This window comes from Euprymna scolopes, chromosome 37, assembly GCF_053919585.1.
Source record: "Euprymna scolopes isolate OS-2025 chromosome 37, ASM5391958v1, whole genome shotgun sequence".
NCBI classification, from domain to species: domain Eukaryota; kingdom Metazoa; phylum Mollusca; class Cephalopoda; order Sepiida; family Sepiolidae; genus Euprymna; species Euprymna scolopes.
Window position 1 is genome coordinate 57,088,644 of NC_136518.1, and position 19,497 is coordinate 57,108,140.

A 19,497-nucleotide genomic window follows, 5' to 3' on the forward strand; every position below is an offset into this window, starting at 1 on the left:
AGCAGCTCCCCCATAAAAAAGGTGAGTGTCCAAATGAATACCATTGTCTGATATGACGGTTTTCACTGCATTGATCAAACCTGATATTGCTTTCTGGACATCCTGGCGGGAAAGCCAAGGAATGACTTCGCTCCATTAGTTTCACTTTATTCATACTAAAAAGCCGAACAAGCTCGAGACAACGAAATAGCGCGAATTTTATAAAAGTCGATCACAATAAATCTAGACATGACGTCCCTTCGTAAATCATAGATATTATGATATAGGAGGTATATAAACAGTTCTAAGAAATAGTACCCACCCCCAGAGAACCCCAGTGAAAAAAGCCTTTGCTGAACATACAAAAATGTGCGCGCCACTTTTGCTATATATATATATATATATATATATATATATAGCATAACTACTTCATTTACTCACATAAATTTAATATACGAAAGTATAGATTTATGCGTAAACTTTAAGTATTTACTTAAAAAAGTGCTCAATACTTAGGTAGAGCTAGTTAGTGATTTATAAAATATATATGGCGACTAAGCTACACTGAATATTCTGCGTTTCATCCACTGTAGGATTCGTCAGGCTTATGCGCATAAGCCTGATGAATCCTATAGTGGATGAAACGCAGAATATTCAGTGTAGCTTAGTCGCCATATATATTTTATAAATTACTATATATATATATATATATATATATATATATATATATATATATATATATAAGTATATATAGATGACGATGACATGTTTACAAAATATAAATGATCCTTTATTTGACCGGCTGGTTGATTGATGAATCAGGAACTCAAGCTCTTAAGATTACATGGTCACATCTTCCTTCCCCCCTTCGCCTCCAAGAGGCATCAGCTCCCAGTATGACCGACTCAACTCTCTGAGTCTCTTCTAACTCTTCTCACCTTAGACTGTCACCAACCGATTCTAATCCATCTCAATATATTGAAATTCCCTTCTTTATGACGTCAGAAGCGTGGTCCTTCATGTATTTAACTGACATTTTTAATGTCCAGCTATAAGAATGAACAATCGCTGCATTCCTAAATTGAATATCTCTTCTTTTTTAACTCTTGCTTACTGGGTTCGCTTCTATCCTTTTCCAAATATCATTTTTAAACTTATCTATTTAATTACTGGGGTCTGTCCCTTTTTACATAAAAGTATCATTTGGATTATTCCAGCTACTGTCCTCATCTTGAGTATAATTCTCACAATGTTTCGGCCAATGTAACCTCCAACCTTCTTCAGGTGTATCTTGTCAAACTTGAGAATCTGTATGGGATTTCAAACGTAACTCTTTATTTAATTCACAGTGGTAGCAAGTACTCATTCTGTCAGCCATAAAGGAGTAGAAGTTCTAAGCATTTTGTAATTGTATTCTAAGTATATTGCCTGTACTGAGGATTGAACCACCTACCTCCAGAGAAGTGTCACTTAGAACTGAAACTGTGCTTTACCTGTCAGGCTATGGACCCTTGCAGACACTCAAGATGAGAACAGTAGTCCGAATAATCCAAATATAAATTATCAATCCTCATCTCAAGAATTCTGAAACCTGATATCGAGCAAAATATTGCAAAAATAACAGCCAACCTAAGAATAGTAGTTTAAGTGAAATTATCAATTCTCATTTTTTAAATTTCTAAACATAAAAATTTCTTTCTACAAAATGTTTACCAAATTTTTTTTTAATAATTTCAAACTTAATTTGTTTAGAATAGATGTGGAAACCAGCTTTCAATAAACAGAAATGCATGTTGTACATTTTTAAATTGGGAATTCTTTTTTCATAAATAAAAAGACATTAATTTTAAATTTACTATAGAAAAATATCTACCGACACCAAAAATTAAAATGTTTTTTTTCACAGCACAATTAGTAGATATTTGAGGTGGATAAGTTAACTAGTAGTTCATACAGATTTTCAATGTCCATTTTCAAGGACTTTTCAAAGCTTTTTAAAGTTTTTCAAGGCCTTCTCCAGGCAAAATGCAAATTTTCAAACCAAATATGGACTTGTTTAAAAACTATGTGATTTAAAAAAGTGGTAAAAACTCAAATATACAAATAAATGTTATCATAGCCAATAACGGTTACTTTGTAACCTACCTGCATCATTTTTGGCATTTTTAAGTAGTTTTAAATGCATTTTATTTAATCTCAAATATTAACTTTCCTTATAGCTTTTAAATTTCAAACCAAGATGGTTGCGGTTTCGTCCATTTTTTTGGCCCGCCCAGCCTAATTTTAAATAATCACTTTTTTTAAAGGAGGAGAAGGAGGGGGGGATTTCTCATTGGAGAGTCCCATCCACATCATTTTTTTTTTTTTTTTTTTTTAGTGGTGGGGGAGTTATTTATGGCGGCTGCCGCCATTCCGCTCCCACTTGTGCCCTCCCCCCCAGAAAAAATTAAATTATAAATGAGAACAAAAATAGCCAAAGATTTTAATCTTTATCACGAAACTACCTGAAGTAGTTTTCATGATAGGGACGTAACTGTTGTATCCAAAATACTATGGAATTTCAGAATTACTATTATTTTTTTTTTTTTTTTTTTTTTTTTTCAATATTTAAAAAAATTTTAATGGTAATTTTATTGATACTTAAAAAATAATTTAACAGCATTTATTTCGATTTTATTTTTAAATATTGCAACACAAACTTTTACTGGACATGAGAATAGTATTTAAGACCTTTTCAAGACATTTTCCACATTTTCAAGGATTTTTCAAGATAATAGAAATAAGGTCTTTTCAAGGCAAGAGGCAAAAGACAAAACTTTGCAAATTTCTTATATTGGTTAGTATATAGGTTGGCAGATTAAGAGACAGGAAGCGTTTCCAACAGGGTTCAGAGTGATTAATTATAACTTGTATGCTAGATTACAAGAAAAGGAAGTCTATGATACAAGTCTATGAAGTATATGAATATGTGCAAGTAACAGAATTTGGGGAGATTTGCAGTTGGTATCAAAAGAGTCAATGAAAGAAAATGGTTGTTGTAAGATGAGCTAAAAGGAATTAGCAATGTAAGAAGCATTTATGTTTGCCAATCAACTTTTTTTTCTACTTACAAGACGATCATAATCATGACTCATGTAATTGTAACGTGATTAGCGGCGAAACTCAATAAACCTGTCTTTTCCACCTAGTGTTGTTGACTTCCGAAGTACCTTCCAAAAGTAATGCCTCCTATTTTTTTTTTAAATTCCATCTGAATAATCAGAGAGGACTGAAAATTGCATTGTTATGATGACTGAACTTGTGCATTCATGACATGAAAGTTTCATCTCTATTGCAGATATTGATGGTGTGAGACTAAGAAAACAATCCCTGTCATAGATGTGCATCAAAAGCAGAGATGCATCATTGAATTTGTGGCAAAAGTTCATTGAGAATGGTGGTGACTATGTAGAAAAATAAATTCTGGAGCACAAAAGATTGCTTGCTTTAATGGGACCACTCCCATCTTTGTAGTTCTTTAACTTTTTGAGTTAAAAAAAAAAAATAGGAGGCTTTACTTTTTGGAATGACCCTTGTAATTGACTTCCTTGTACCAGGGCTTGATTTCAACAAGTACAGATGCATGTAGCAAAAAGGCTCAGTTATAGCAAAGATAAAAAAAAATGAACAGGTTAGTGGTTTTGTTTTACGGTACATGAACCCTTTTTTTTGAAAAAAGTTTTATGCCTCAAGTTCTTTTTATTTGTTTGATTTGGTTGTTTAGAGGAAAATCATTTTTGTTTTTTGTTTTGCAGACTATTATTGAGTTTTGCAAAGGAAAAGGAAAGAAAACAATGACATTAATGTTTGGTTCATTTTAGGTCACAGTATCTTCAGACAAGCTGATCTGGTAGTACCAGATGCCCTAACAGGTATTATCACTCTGAGCCAAAGTAGACCTGGGAACAATAGTAACTAAGGGGCAACTCCACATTTCCCACAACCCTCAAATGGGAGAGTCACCACTAAATCTCTTAAGGTTTTATCCAGGACCTGTTGTAAAATGGGCTAAAAGAATTAGTAATGTATAAAGCTTGTCAATCAACTCGTTTCTCTCTTTTTGCTTACAAGACAATTAAATTAAGACTAATGTAATTGTAATTAGCAGTGCAACTCAATAAACCTATTCCCCCCCCCCCACACACACACAATGTTGTTGAATTAATTGACTTGTTTATATCTCCTGAATATATAAGCCTCAGGGATATGTTATGTAGTTTTATATCAAGTGGACACACACAAACAGGCATTGCCTATATATATTATTTATTTATTTTTGTTTAATGGCATATCAACCCTTTGTGGGCTATTTAATGCCGAATGCAGTTATTTTGGGAATAGTATTCGATGTTGTATCCCGCTTTTATGAGATTTTGATTCTTCAAACTCCTTGTATTTTCAATCGTTAGTTCGTAGCTTTTGATTTGGTTGCTTTATAGTGTATTTTGTCATTTTTGTTTTCTGCCTTGCAGAATATGATTGGGTTTTGCAATGGGAGGGGGAAAAGGATTACAGTATTATTAAGTCCTGTATTATGAATGTAGTTATATTGTTGATAGTGTTTTATATGCAAATTGTCCTCATTCTTAAGCAAGGTTTCTTGGAGATAAATAACCAAAGAATTAAATTTGGTAGACAACAATAAAATTTCATTGTAATTTGCCTTCAATCCACAGCAATTCCATTGGATTTTCTTGTAATTCATGGGGATTTTTTTTTTGGTTTGAGGAGTAACTTCAGTTTCCATGTCTTCTAATTTTGTAAATCTATTTGTAGTAGTAGTAGTAGTGGCTTCTGTTTGTGGTAATTTCTTTATATAATTTTGTTTTTTAGTAGATGTATTTTTTTGTTTGTTTTTCAAGTGTGTTTTTTTTCACCACGGGGAAGACGTGTTGGTGACCTGCGTGGTCTTTCTTTTAACTGATTTTATTTTTCCTTAGTTTCATCTTTTTCAGCACCTGCACGACATACTGGTGATTTTTGTGGTTTTTCTTTTGATCGACTGTTTTCTTGGATGTTCTGATTTTGGTTGAAAATTTGTTTTATTGGTAAAATTAGTTAGTGATTTAATGAGATGATTAATTTTTGATATGTTTGGTTTGATTTCATTTCTAAATTTGGGCCAGTCATTTGGTCCCAATTGTAACAATTTGTTTATTAGTATTTCGTATTTGGAGTCTTGGTTAGTGATGTTGGATGATATACAACTTGAGGTGACTTGAGAGTACGTCTTTTCCTTCATGTATCCATCTACTATTTTCCTGGCTTCGAGGAAGGAGATGTTTTTGGTATGTTTTATTGACACTACTTTCTTTTCTTCCAGATTCTGCATGCTCTAGCATAAGCAGGATGGTTTGCTCCACAATTTGCTCATTTGCATTCAAGATTGCAGTCATTGACAGTGTGGTCTGTATCTCTCTGACCACATCTGCCGCACACTGCTCATCCCCTACATGCATCCTCATGGTGCCCAAACTTCTGGTATTTAAAGCACCGAAGTGGGTTTGGTTCAATTTTGGTTTGGTTCAATTTTTTCAATGTTGAACCCAATTTTGATTTCTTTTGGAATAGTGGGTCTATCGAACTGCATAATGTAAGTGTTCGTATGTATAGTCTGATTCTCTTTTTTTATTCTAATGCTTTTAGCGTTTATTACTCCTTGGTTTTTAAGTTCTTTTGTTATCTTTTCAGTAGCGCACATTGAGAGGTCATTCGATTTTACTACACCTTTGGATGTATTCAGATTCTTGTATGGATAAGTTTTGATATTTATGTTGTGGAAAGTTTTCATTCCTAGGAGAAAAGTGGTATGTTTTTCTCTTTCCACTTCCACCAGTAGGGTTTTATTTTTTTAAAGTTTTTACATTTTTGGGGGTAATATATGCCAATATAATTTTATGTATAATAAATGGTGATAAGTCAGTTATGTTGGTTTCTTTGGTGAATTCCAATACAATAAATTTTGAGGATGTTTGATGTAGTTCATTATCTGCACTATCCAAGTCGACATGTTGGCGCTTGGAGTTTTTATACTTGGCCATATATATATATATATATATATATATATATATATATATATATATATATAATAAATTCATTGTTTATGCTCCCCACCCACCGCGGAGTCCAATATTGGGGCATGTTAAGGGGGAAACCCATTCGCCTTGTCATGCCAGGGCTACATAAACAGTATACATGTTCCAAATGGGAGCCATGAGCACCTATAATCCTTTAGTTACACAATCCAAGTCATTTGTGGTAACTTCCGGCACTATACAGCCATGTCATGACTTTAATCATTTGGCACATTTGACCCTAGCCACCACCTTCTAACACATGGAAAAGAAGGGAAAATATGTATATAGTTTATAGTGGTACAGGGTAGAACTGTATTTGTTAGGGTTTAGAGGAAATTGATAGAAAAGTAGATGCGTTAGGGCTTGATGTAACTAGCCAATTGATTGGATGAGGCCCCTCCGACTGCCCGTCTAGCCTTGTATGAGGCCAAAGTAGAGTGTTGCAACTGATATCTTTGATTTCCTCAGATATCAGTTGCTCAGCCACCAGGATCCTTTTTCGAGTCATTACAGGTCACCACCCACGCCCAACAGGTGGCTGCTTTGAGCTCTCCGCAGGGGGACAGTCGGTATATTCTAATACCCCACCGATTGGGTTGGGAAGTAGGGAAGGAAAAAAAAAGGGAGGGGAAGGGGGAAAAGGGGGCTGTTTTTGTAGAACATAATTAAGTTTTACAAAAGAGAATAGAAAACAAAAACAGAAGTTTAATGTAGGTGCATTTCGTCTCAGGAAGCCACTAGACAGCCTGATCTGGTAGCACCAGGCCTTTATATATTAAATGAAAAATGTTTATATTTTTGGTTTACCTGTGCAAATCCTAAGAAAAACAACTGTTTGTGAGTCAATCCCAATGCCGGTAAAGGTAATTCCTTTCCATTTGTTTTCACCCAATCTTCATATGCCTGAAAATAAAATTTAAAAAAAAAAAAATTTTTTTTAATGTTATAGTTTGATTGAAACATTGTGAGTATTGTATTAAGATGCTTTTATTAGAGATAAGATTCCAATATTTTTCTCAATTTTTATAGAATCTATAAATGTTATGTTTTTAGTTTTCAGATCACCATAAAAACCCATGTAATATTTGCATACATTTTCACAAACTTGAAAAATACATTTTGCTGGGATATATGGATTTTTAGTTTTTTGGTAGTTTAAATATCAATAAATATTCATTTTATCATTGCTACCAGCAACAGGAAATTAAAATTTATATATATATATATATATATATATATATATATATATAAAGAATCACTTTTGGCATTGCTAAATAGGTATACTTTTTCTCAATTCTGCCAAAAGTTTTAGTACACTTAATACGTTTATGCTGGGATATAGAGATTTTAGTTTTATTGATAGTTTGAATAATTTAAATAATCATTTTATCATTGGTACCAGCAATAGAAATTAAAAAAAAAAAAAAAAAAAAAAATTTTTAAATTAAAAAAAATATATATATAAAAGAATCGTTTTTGGCATCAGAAAATAGGTATTATTTTTCAATAGCAATTCCTATAAAAGTTCAGATTCCTGATCCCGATTAATCATCCCAACAGTAATTTTTATACTTTAGAAAGGCGCGACATTGGGTGGAGAAAGCATGGACACAGTTAAAAGCGAAAACAAAAACAGAAAAACAGTAAGACAATATATGATGTTTTTAGTTAATAAATTACTTATCAGAATCGTTGAAATGGCTCATTTTTAAGTCATAATCGATCGATTGCTTGCTCTAGTTGGGGACTCCCTGCAGTGACTCAATCCATAATACAATGTAGTCAACATTGCACTGTAGATAACCTACTGTTGATTTTATAAAATCATTTTTATATAATGGCTAAAATTAAAGATTAAAATTCAAAAGTCATGGGTTCAACTGTGCCCTAAACAGAAATTAATTTCTTATCAAAAAAATTTAATTAAAATCGGACTGGTCCTTAAATCAGATTTTTTGATTACCGATTTTTGATACTTATCAGAGGCATTCAAATAAAAAACCTATCCAAGAACACTGAAATAAAAAAAGAAAAAACTGAAACTATGACACTAACCCTAGGTGGATTTAACCAAATTCATCCATGGGAGGAAGTTTTATGGAAATATGAAATTCACAAGCGGTCCCCAGTTGCATGTGTATAGAAACATCTAGACAAAGTATATTTGTATGATATTTCATAAAGATTGGCCCAGCCATTTCGGAATTAATAGGGAATAAATTCTCACACACACAAAGTGTCTTTTATATATAAGTAGAGATATATAATAGTACCACTTACTACATACTCTTACTCTGAAGAAAAGATAAAATTCATTGGTGCTTATGCACTTTTGTCACCGCACTATTTTTAAATAGTTTTTCAGGTTTAATTCAAGCTTCACAGTATTTTTTTTTTCTTTTTAATTAAATTGTTAAGTAGAAGCACAGACTAGTTACAAAACACCCTCCCCTCTCCATGTTAAGAATGGCTTTCAAAATAACTTATTTCAGCACGGTGCAAAAAACGTGCAAGTACCAATTCATCTATATTCATCAACTTCTCCCCGCAAGTTTTTCTCTTAAAAATTCCATTTGTTTAATGATATATGAACTTATATAAATGAATCTTACCACTAACAAAAAATGCAATGTAACCGAGTGAACAGCTTACCATAAAATGTAAGAATTATCTTGAATGTAGAGCCTCTTGATTTTTAAAATAAATCAAATGTACCTAGTGTCCTATTTATAGGAGGGTCAATATCTTTCCTTTCAATTTGTGCATTCTAATCCATTTTTAGTCATTACACGAAATTTCAACTCAATAGTAAAACATTTAAATGACCTGAGACTCGACTTAATTATTGTTTGCGTACTTTGTAATTTTTACATTTGCAGATGCATATTTCTTTAGTTTTAGTAGTTGTAGTTTTATATTCTTGGTAGGTGCTGTCATGGCAAAATGGAACTGAAGTGTGGTTAATTCATCCAGCTAGGATTAAACTGTTTGAACGAGGAAAATAAGTGAGTTGGCCAGACCAGATAAACTTTTGAATAAAGCAAAATACCAAATTAATCTTTCTACTCACTATATCTCCCTCTCTTTTCAGTTTAAATTGATACATGGAAGGATATTTCTGTGATGAAAAAGTAGTAAAAGCCTGACGTTGTACAACGTGTCGTCTGTTCCAGGAAAAAAAAAAAAAAGAAAAAGATGGCCGCTCCTGCTATTTATGGACTGGTGGTTACGTGAGGTAACAAGATTTGGGGGAAATATGCAAATGAGATGCAGTCAAATAAAAAGCCTGTATGTCAGAGAGAGAGAGAGAGAGAGAGAGAGAGAGAGAGAGGGCAGGTCTCTTTGGCAGAAGTTCTGACAGATGTGCGCTGCGGTTTGACACCGAGAATTGCGAGGAGAACATAACGGTTGGGAATTCTTTCTTTCGATTTTACTTTCTAATAATAACAACAACATATTTAACTGCAATTTCCTTCCTTTATAATGAACCATGCCAATTTGGCTGAGAGAATGACAAAAATCTATCCCTGTGGAATAAAGGGCACAGTTCAAAATTCTGTATAGGTTCTCTGGTTCAACATAAATATCTCCAAGATTCAAGAGATGCAGCTAAGGAGATCAAAGGTTGCATCAGAACAAAATGTGAAAATAAACATAAAAATGTTTGAATAAAACAAATGCAATATTTTTATTTAAAATGCATCCAAGCATATTTATAAAAGCCTCTGCCTATCTACCAGTCTATACTGCGTGAGTTCACCATTTTTGGCTGGGTCATCATGGTCCAAGTCTGCAGTAGCTTTTATTTGCCAGTTTGTTGTGGTCAAAGTTTGCAATAGTTTTATTTTTTTCAGTATGTCGTGATCAAAGTTTGAAAAACATTTCTTGTCTGCTTGTCTGTTGCGATCAAAGTCTGAAAATCATTTCTTGCCTGCCTGTCTGTTGCGATCAAAGTTTTAAAAACATTTCTTGCCTGCCTGTCTGTCGCGATCAAAGTTTGAAAAACATTTCTTGTTTGCCTGTCTGTCGCGATCAAAGTTTGAAAAACATTTCTTGCCTGCCTGTCTGTCGCGATCAAAGTTTGAAAAACATTTCTTGCCTGCCTGTCTGTCGCGATCAAAGTTTGAAAAACATTTCTTGCCTGCCTGTCTGTCGCGATCAAAGTTTGAAAAACATTTCTTGCCTGCCTGTCTGTCGCGATCAAAGTTTGAAAAACATTTCTTGCCTGCCTGTCTGTCGCGATCAAAGTTTAAAAAACATTTCTTGCCTGCCTGTCTGTCGCGATCAAAGTTTGAAAAACATTTCTTGCCTGCCTGTCTGTCGCGATCAAAGTTTGAAAAACATTTCTTGCCTGCCTGTCTGTCGCGATCAAAGTTTGAAAAACATTTCTTGCCTGCCTGTCTGTCGCGATCAAAGTTTAAAAAACATTTCTTGCCTGCCTGTCTGTCGCGATCAAAGTTTAAAAAACATTTCTTGCCTGCCTGTCTGTCGCGATCAAAGTTTGAAAAACATTTCTTGCCTGCCTGTCTGTCGCGATCAAAGTTTGAAAAACATTTCTTGCCTGCCTGTCTGTCGCGATCAAAGTTTGAAAAACATTTCTTGCCTGCCTGTCTGTCGCGATCAAAGTTTTAAAAACATTTCTTGCCTGCCTGTCTGTCGCGATCAAAGTTTGAAAAACATTTCTTGTTTGCCTGTCTGTCGCGATCAAAGTTTGAAAAACATTTCTTGCCTGCCTGTCTGTCGCGATCAAAGTTTGAAAAACATTTCTTGCCTGCCTGTCTGTCGCGATCAAAGTTTGAAAAACATTTCTTGCCTGCCTGTCTGTCGCGATCAAAGTTTGAAAAACATTTCTTGCCTGCCTGTCTGTCGCGATCAAAGTTTGAAAAACATTTCTTGCCTGCCTGTCTGTCGCGATCAAAGTTTGAAAAACATTTCTTGCCTGCCTGTCTGTCGCGATCAAAGTTTGAAAAACATTTCTTGCCTGCCTGTCTGTCGCGATCAAAGTTTGAAAAACATTTCTTGCCTGCCTGTCTGTCGCGATCAAAGTTTGAAAAAACATTTCTTGCCTGCCTGTCTGTCGCGATCAAAGTTTGAAAAACATTTCTTGCCTGCCTGTCTGTCGCGATCAAAGTTTGAAAAACATTTCTTGCCTGCCTGTCTGTCGCGATCAAAGTTTGAAAAACATTTCTTGCCTGCCTGTCTGTCGCGATCAAAGTTTGAAAAACATTTCTTGCCTGCCTGTCTGTCGCGATCAAAGTTTAAAAAACATTTCTTGCCTGCCTGTCTGTCGCGATCAAAGTTTGAAAAACATTTCTTGCCTGCCTGTCTGTCGCGATCAAAGTTTGAAAAACATTTCTTGCCTGCCTGTCTGTCGCGATCAAAGTTTGAAAAACATTTCTTGCCTGCCTGTCTGTCGCGATCAAAGTTTGAAAAACATTTCTTGCCTGCCTGTCTGTCGCGATCAAAGTTTTAAAAACATTTCTTGCCTGCCTGTCTGTCGCGATCAAAGTTTGAAAAACATTTCTTGCCTGCCTGTCTGTCGCGATCAAAGTTTGAAAAACATTTCTTGCCTGCCTGTCTGTCGCGATCAAAGTTTGAAAAACATTTCTTGCCTGCCTGTCTGTCGCGATCAAAGTTTTAAAAACATTTCTTGCCTGCCTGTCTGTCGCGATCAAAGTTTGAAAAACATTTCTTGCCTGCCTGTCTGTCGCGATCAAAGTTTGAAAAACATTTCTTGCCTGCCTGTCTGTCGCGATCAAAGTTTGAAAATCATTTCTTGCCTGCCTGTCTGTCGCGATCAAAGTTTGAAAAACATTTCTTGCCTGCCTGTCTGTCGCGATCAAAGTTTAAAAAACATTTCTTGCCTGCCTGTCTGTCGCGATCAAAGTTTAAAAAACATTTTTTGCCTGCCTGTCTGTCGCGATCAAAGTTTGAAAAACATTTCTTGCCTGCCTGTCTGTCGCGATCAAAGTTTGAAAAACATTTCTTGCCTGCCTGTCTGTCGCGATCAAAGTTTGAAAAACATTTCTTGCCTGCCTGTCTGTCGCGATCAAAGTTTGAAAAACATTTCTTGCCTGCCTGTCTGTCGCGATCAAAGTTTGAAAAACATTTCTTGTTTGCCTGTCTGTCGCGATCAAAGTTTGAAAAACATTTCTTGCCTGCCTGTCTGTCGCGATCAAAGTTTGAAAAACATTTCTTGCCTGCCTGTCTGTCGCGATCAAAGTTTGAAAAACATTTCTTGCCTGCCTGTCTGTCGCGATCAAAGTTTGAAAAACATTTCTTGCCTGCCTGTCTGTCGCGATCAAAGTTTGAAAAACATTTCTTGCCTGCCTGTCTGTCGCGATCAAAGTTTGAAAAACATTTCTTGCCTGCCTGTCTGTCGCGATCAAAGTTTGAAAAACATTTCTTGCCTGCCTGTCTGTCGCGATCAAAGTTTGAAAAACATTTCTTGTTTGCCTGTCTGTCGCGATCAAAGTTTGAAAAACATTTCTTGCCTGCCTGTCTGTCGCGATCAAAGTTTGAAAAACATTTCTTGCCTGCCTGTCTGTCGCGATCAAAGTTTGAAAAACATTTCTTGCCTGCCTGTCTGTTGCGATCAAAGTTTGGAAAGCATTTCTTGTCAGTCTGTCGCGATCAAAGTTTGGAAAACATTTCTTGTCAGTCTGTCGTGATCAAAGTATTAAAAACATGTGTCAGTCTGTCGCGATCAAAGTTTGAAAAACATTTCTTGTCAGTCTGTCGCGATCAAAGTTTGAAATAGCATTTTTAGAGAAATACATAACTATATTAGTTTCTATCCTTCTGTCACATTTGGTTTAGAAATGAAATGAAATGAAATGGCCACATTATGCTTTAGATGCATCCGAGCATTTTTAAGAGACTGTCAATCAGTCTGTCATGATTTAGTTTGAAATAATATCTTTACTAGTAAACATGCAACGAATGTGTCTTAATATTGGTTCTCATTTATTTTAGGATGAGAATCTTGCCATAAAATCAGAACCTATTATTTCCTTTCATCATCAACATGATTGTTGAAGTCAAATCAATGAGAAAAAGAAAAAAAAAACTCCTTAACTATTCTGATCATTTCCGACTGACATGAGTAGACATTAATGGACGATGTGGTGCAGACCGGATGCTAAAGAAGGTCAGCTAATGAAGGAAAACAAGTCCAAGCTGTTTTGCCGCTCAAACAACAACAATCTAATGTTCTCATCTTGCCTTGTGGAAAGGTTAGCTATGATAGTACGAAGCAGGATGGCTCAAGTTTGATAACTCAAATTGAAGGGTATTTTACGCCTCTCAAAAAGGGGCATCTCTCGACTCCTAATGCAAGTAGGAAACTGTCTATTTGTATTACACAGAATTTTCTTAGATTCCCCTGAATCCAAATGTTGCGCGCTAAAGACAATCTAAACATCCGTCAATTATGGTGTTTATCAACTTACCAACCTCTACCTAGCAACTTCCACCACCACAACCACACCTGCTCCCTAAAGCAGACTAACACACAAATCATAAACCTTAAATCTGATGTCCAAATTTTTATGCTAGTTTCTAAAACTATGAGGACATCATACTTGGGTACACAATTCATACTTAATCATTAATCAACAAAATTCTGACCTTGTTCAACACTTTCTAAGTATCTCAATTTGATTATGGCATATCAACTCTTTCTGAGGTTACTTAATGCCAAGACATGGTAACTATCAAAAATAATTTATAGATCATTTGGCTTAGCTGCATAAATGGCATACCAAACCTTTTTTTTTTTTTTTTTTTTTTTACATGGAAGTCACCACTTATCAAGGCCCAGAGGCCACTCGGGGATAAGGGTTATTGCGTGTACAGTAATCAATGGGACAATATCGTAGTAATCGTTACTAATGGAGATCTGATAAAGTGTCTTAAGGAACTTGTTTATGTTGGCCTTGAAAACATCCAAGTTGTAGTCAGGTGGGAAACAGGCAAACAGAAGAGAGTTCCACGGGCGAGCACTTCTAAGAAAGAAGCTTTGTTCATGGAATCTACGTTTTTATTTAGGCACAGATAAAGAGTGGGGAAAATTACTGACAGTGGTGAAAGATTGGCGAGGTGGACCAGAGATTGGAGCTCAGACGAGCACTTCCCATGAAAATAACGATAAAACAAAGATAGGCTCGCAATGTCCCTTCTGTGGGAGAGAGGTTGCAGGGAAGAGAAAAGGGCATCCCCCAGTAGGTTACGAAGTCTGTTTTGTACTCTGTCAAGGCAGGATAGGCTGTTTTTAGTAGTTCCTGCCCAGATATGGCAGCAGTTCTCCATCCTTGGATGTACTTGGCTTTTATATAGATAGAGAATTGCATCAGCAATGAGATATCTACTGGAGCGGTAGAAGGATCCCACCATTTTTCCAGCGACCTTGGCAACAGATTAGATTTGGTAGGTACTTTTTGTGCTGATGTTGTAACTAAAAGTTGATCGGGGGTACTGCTTATGTGCTGATGCCCATGGGACATCAAATAGGACCTACAGAAAGCCAAACATTTTAAATGTTAATGGACGAACTGAACAAGGGCGACACGTTTTTAATGAACAATGAAAACTGTCCAGCATACACCAGTTGTCACAATGTAAATCATTTCTCTTTTGTTTTTAATTTTCTTATCACTTTGTTTTTGCTGGGGATGGGGTATTCTACCGGATGCCAAACATTCTCCCATTAGTTTAGTTACTCCAACCGAGAGATGTTTTCAAGATTCTTACCATCCCTTTAAATGCAATTGTTTGTATTTCTCTTGCACTTGGTTCACCGGGTATATTTGCCAGATAGCTTTTGAAATTTTTCATTAGCCCGGTTGCTCCTATAACGAATGGCATGATGGATACCTTCTTAAGATTTCAGTTTATTTTCATGTTGTACATAAGTCCTTGCTATTTTGTTATTTTCTCCCTCTCTGCTCTGTTAAGGCCAGCATCATTAGGGACGCTTACTTCAACTAGGGTTGCCACTTTCTCCCTCTTGTTCCATATCACCATGTCAGGCTTAATAGCTTAATTGTGCATGATGATATGGATTCAAAAGCGAATCATTTATACAACTGGTTGCAACCCATTTTGCTATTCCGGATGTCCATCCATAACTGCTTATGAAAAGTTAATCATTTGCATAATCAGATGGGACTTAACCCAATGCCCGAAATATTTGGAATGACTTTTTATCACAGTATACATGTTGACATGAAATCAGAAGATTGGTTGGTTGGTTGGTTTACGGCATATCAACCCTTTTCAGGTTATTTAATGCTGAATCCAGTTATTTTGAAGAAAATTTTTTTTAATAGAATATATATATATATTTTTTTTTCAAGTCGGTTTCTATTTAACCCATAGTTGGGACCTGGGAGCAATGGCAATTAAAGGATGGTTCCACACTCCCCAAAGTCTGCAAGCTGGGGCCTCCCCATTGGATATAGTTTAAGGTCATATCCAGAACCGAGAACAGAAGACAGATAGAATCTAGCCAAATAGAAATGTAAAAAAAAAATTTGTAAGAACACTTAAGTCTCTTATCCCTTCCAGGCAACACGTATTATTTTTCTTTTTATATCAGATATAAAAGAATGAAATGAGAAGTTTGCAATTAACTAATTTCCCAACATAAGAATATAAGGCCCTAGAGATTTAGCAGACATCAGATTTTTCTTATTTAATAGGGGATATTCACCAAAAAAGTAAAGAACTTGCATCAAGGGAAATTCTATGGATTTATGAAATCAGCTTTTGTTTATTACAAAATAAATAAATTTTAAAAATTCATATCCCGATGTATACAATTAATTGAACAAATATTGCAGTGATGTTTATATAGTGTTTATTTCCTCCATGCTGAAGAGGAATCTGCATGAATTAATGTAGTCAAACTGATATACTGCGGCTTTGTTTGAAGAGCATGGCGTCTCTTCTGTACGTGACATCACGTTACATATGTTCTAAGGTTCTTTAGTCAATCAACATTCAGTGGCTCCTGTGATCATAGCGTAGTATCTGTTAACTGTGGCAGACAGGGCCAAGGGTCAAAACATTATTATTATTAATTGATTAGAGCGACAGCAGGTCATTGGATTGATTATTATGATTAGAAAAATAAACAATTAGATTGGGAAAAAGTGATTGACAAAAAATAATATTGCTACAAAGGAATGTGAAAATAGAAAATAGATGTAAACATGATTTTTGATTTCCATAAACAAATAACTAGATTGAGGTTACATCAGCTGTTGGCCTGAGACACGTAATGAGGTGTAGATTTGGGGAGATTCTAGAGTCGTTAGCTGAACATCAGAGAGAACGGACCACTCAAGGGAGAGTTGGTCCCTCCATGACGCAAGGAGCAGCGTTTTCTCAGGCAGCCAAGATGTGAAGATGTAATCTCTGGAGATGCCGGCCAGAATCATGAAAATAAATGTTCGTATATATAATCCAGGTATGTGTTGTGTTATTTAAAGCTGTTAAAAAGAACTGTTTGTCCACAACTGTTTTAATATGTCCACGTCAATCGTTTCCTGTTAGAACTGTTACATAAATGTTAAAATATGCAACTAAATGATACGACGTATATGCATACACGCATTTAACATGAATATACAGATAAAATATAAAACCCACTATTCAACATGTAGTCATTTTGGAACATATATACTCATACAACGTAACAATTAGCCTAGGTCACATTTTCAACAACTGGTGTCGATTGCCTGGTTGATTTTAATAAGCCAATACTTTAGCTCCGGGGCAATAGTTGCTGCATGGTCTACTGGAGGTTACGAGCTTTTTTCTGTCCAGCTTTACTTTCTAGTCTGATTTCTCACCATCTTATCCATACACTTGACGTTTGTGGTTGATTTCTTTTAACCACTGACCTTTGCGGAATCATAGTGACAATCAACATCTGTTCTTCATCATCGGCTAATTTGTTACCACAGTGCTGTTGCTGGGTGAATTAAGTACTGAGATCTCCATTCATGACAGAATTCAATTTTTTTTGTTGACTGTTATCCTTATCTTTATAGTTGAGAATGCTTCACCATGGTTTGGCCAACTCATCTTCTGACCTTCCAGTGGTTAACTGTGACAGGATAGGAATGCTGAGTCTTGTAAGTGTATCTCCAGTAATTACTGCCTTCCATAGTTGTCGCAGTTAACCATCAGAAAAAGGCTAGAGAATGAGTTGGCCGAAAGCTACTGAAACAACAACTATGAAGAGGATAAAAAAAAAATGAAAAAAAAAAAATGATTACACAAATTATGAAGCCTCATCTCAAAGGATTAAAAATATATATATACTAGCATTTCAGCCGGGCGTTGCCTGGGTGTTTGGAGGTGTATGCTGAGCAAAAAAAAAAGGGTTAATTTTTTTTAACTTTGACTCCTATTATGACCCCTAAACATTTATTGTTTTGGGCTCAAATGAAGTTATTAAGTTAGATCCATGTCCAAGGAACCTATATCTAAAATTTCAAGTGTTTAGACCCAAAATTGTCGGAGGAGTTTGGTAGAGTTCTCAAAAGTCAAATCGATGAACTTTGACCCCTTAACAGCCGAATTTCTGGCCGAAAACCGATCACATCGATTTTCCCAAATCTCTGTACCCTGTATATCAAATTTCGAGTCTGTAGACTAAAAATTCTCAGAGTTATTGCATATGGAAATGTACACAGACACACACTGACAGACACTGTTACTTTTATATATATATATATATATATATATATATATATAATATCAATGTTTATTTTGTTTTTTTGTTAAGTTTTTATAAAATATATAATCCAATCCAGCCATTCAACCTTTTACAACGCCATCTAAGATGATCCAATCACGCAGCTTAGCACAGAGAGAGCTTATCCATAAAGTTCTGCTGCTCCCTACTCTGCCTGATTAGTGCAAATGTATTGGAAAACCTATGCCTCAGCAATCTGAGGTGACCGAAAACTATCAGGTTTACAAATGATTGGTTGTTGAGCATGAAATCAGGATTGGCTAGCTATATTGTATGACCTAGCTCATGGTCAATAAAAGTGAGCCATGATATTCAGAGTGCTGTACTTGTTTGAGAGGAAGGCGACTCAAACCAACCAAAGTGACAGCCGTTACAATTACACTTAGTAAATTAATGTGATCATGTATCACATTAAGTTTTGGGATAAATGCTGGAGAGAAATTATATAAGAATGATATGATGGATGTGTAATACGAGTCTTAAAAGCAAGCTTATATCTGATGACCTCGGTGAACCATTAAATCTGGATAGTATACAAAGATGTGCACAGAATAGTAGACATCGATGATATGACCACACTGAAAGATTGGAGAATAGTTCTTGGGTTAATAGATGTATAATAATTTAGGTAGCAGGTACAGCTCACAGGAAAAGAACAAGGAAAACAGGGAAGGAAGCGATGAAGATGGATTTGAGAGAAAGAGGGATAAATAAAAACCTGGCCAGAATCCATTTCTAAAAGCGATCCAATGCATAACAGTAGAGAAAATGAATGGATGATGAAGCTGTGTGCTGAACTGATTCTAAATAAGCTATATTTAATAAAAAACAAAATATTAAAAAAAAAAAAAAAATCAGGTTCATTCGTTATCCTTCACAGGTAGAGAAAAATAAAAGAAAAAAAATTAAAGTAAAATTTATTTGGGGGTGGATTGGATTTTGTTTAATTTTGCTCTTGTGTTGTCAGGTTCTTATGTTACCCCCCCCCCCCGTGCACTCATACCCACATCAGGCAGGGGGAATTATTTTGTTTACATTAACTTTCAGAATTAATAATAATTTTGCAATCGCCAAATTTCCCAAGGAAACAAAAATCCATATTTCCAGTCAAAAGAAAAATAAATTTTTTAAACAAGAGTCAACAGTTGTCTAGAAGACATTGCATGATAGAATTGTTAAAAAAATAAAAACATTCTTACGTGGAAAGCAGATTTCAATCCACCATTATCAGCAATATTTTCCCCCAAGGTCGTTTTGCCATTTATCTGAAATAGAAAGAAAAATGTTTTTTGTTTCATTTTTAAAAAAATTTCTCCTGACCACCATGCACTATCTTTGTTAGAGATAGTGCATGCTGGTCAGTAATGGCAGAACTAAATTCTAATATGGTCACCTAATCAACATGGACGTCATCAGATAAAATAACCATTAAATGTACATGAATATACAACTCTACCAGATATCTTTTATAGAACATTTTTATTAAAAATTTACACGACAAAAAAAGAAAAAGTCTCGGCGACAGGCGCGAGGAAAAGTCTCGGCGACAGGCGCTAGGAAAAGTCTCGGCGACAGGCGCTAGGAAAAGTCTCGGCGACAGGCGCTAGGAAAAGTCTCGGCGACAGGCGCTAGGAA

At 35.4% G+C, this 19,497-nt stretch overlaps 1 protein-coding gene across 15 annotated transcripts in view; it reads right to left on the minus strand.

The window, feature by feature from the left end:
* The window catches only part of LOC145261200 (endothelin-converting enzyme homolog), a 662,230-nt gene that overhangs the window by 156,381 nt on the left and 486,352 nt on the right, over window positions 1-19,497 (minus strand). For all 15 annotated transcript variants that reach the window (XM_080119539.1, XM_080119540.1, XM_080119532.1 and 12 more), the window contains 2 exons: window positions 19,062-19,127; window positions 6,903-6,998 (listed from right to left, as the gene is read on the minus strand). In XM_080119539.1, coding sequence (XP_079975665.1) covers window positions 6,903-6,998; window positions 19,062-19,127 — 162 coding nt within the window. The remainder of the gene's footprint in view (window positions 1-6,902; window positions 6,999-19,061; window positions 19,128-19,497) is intronic.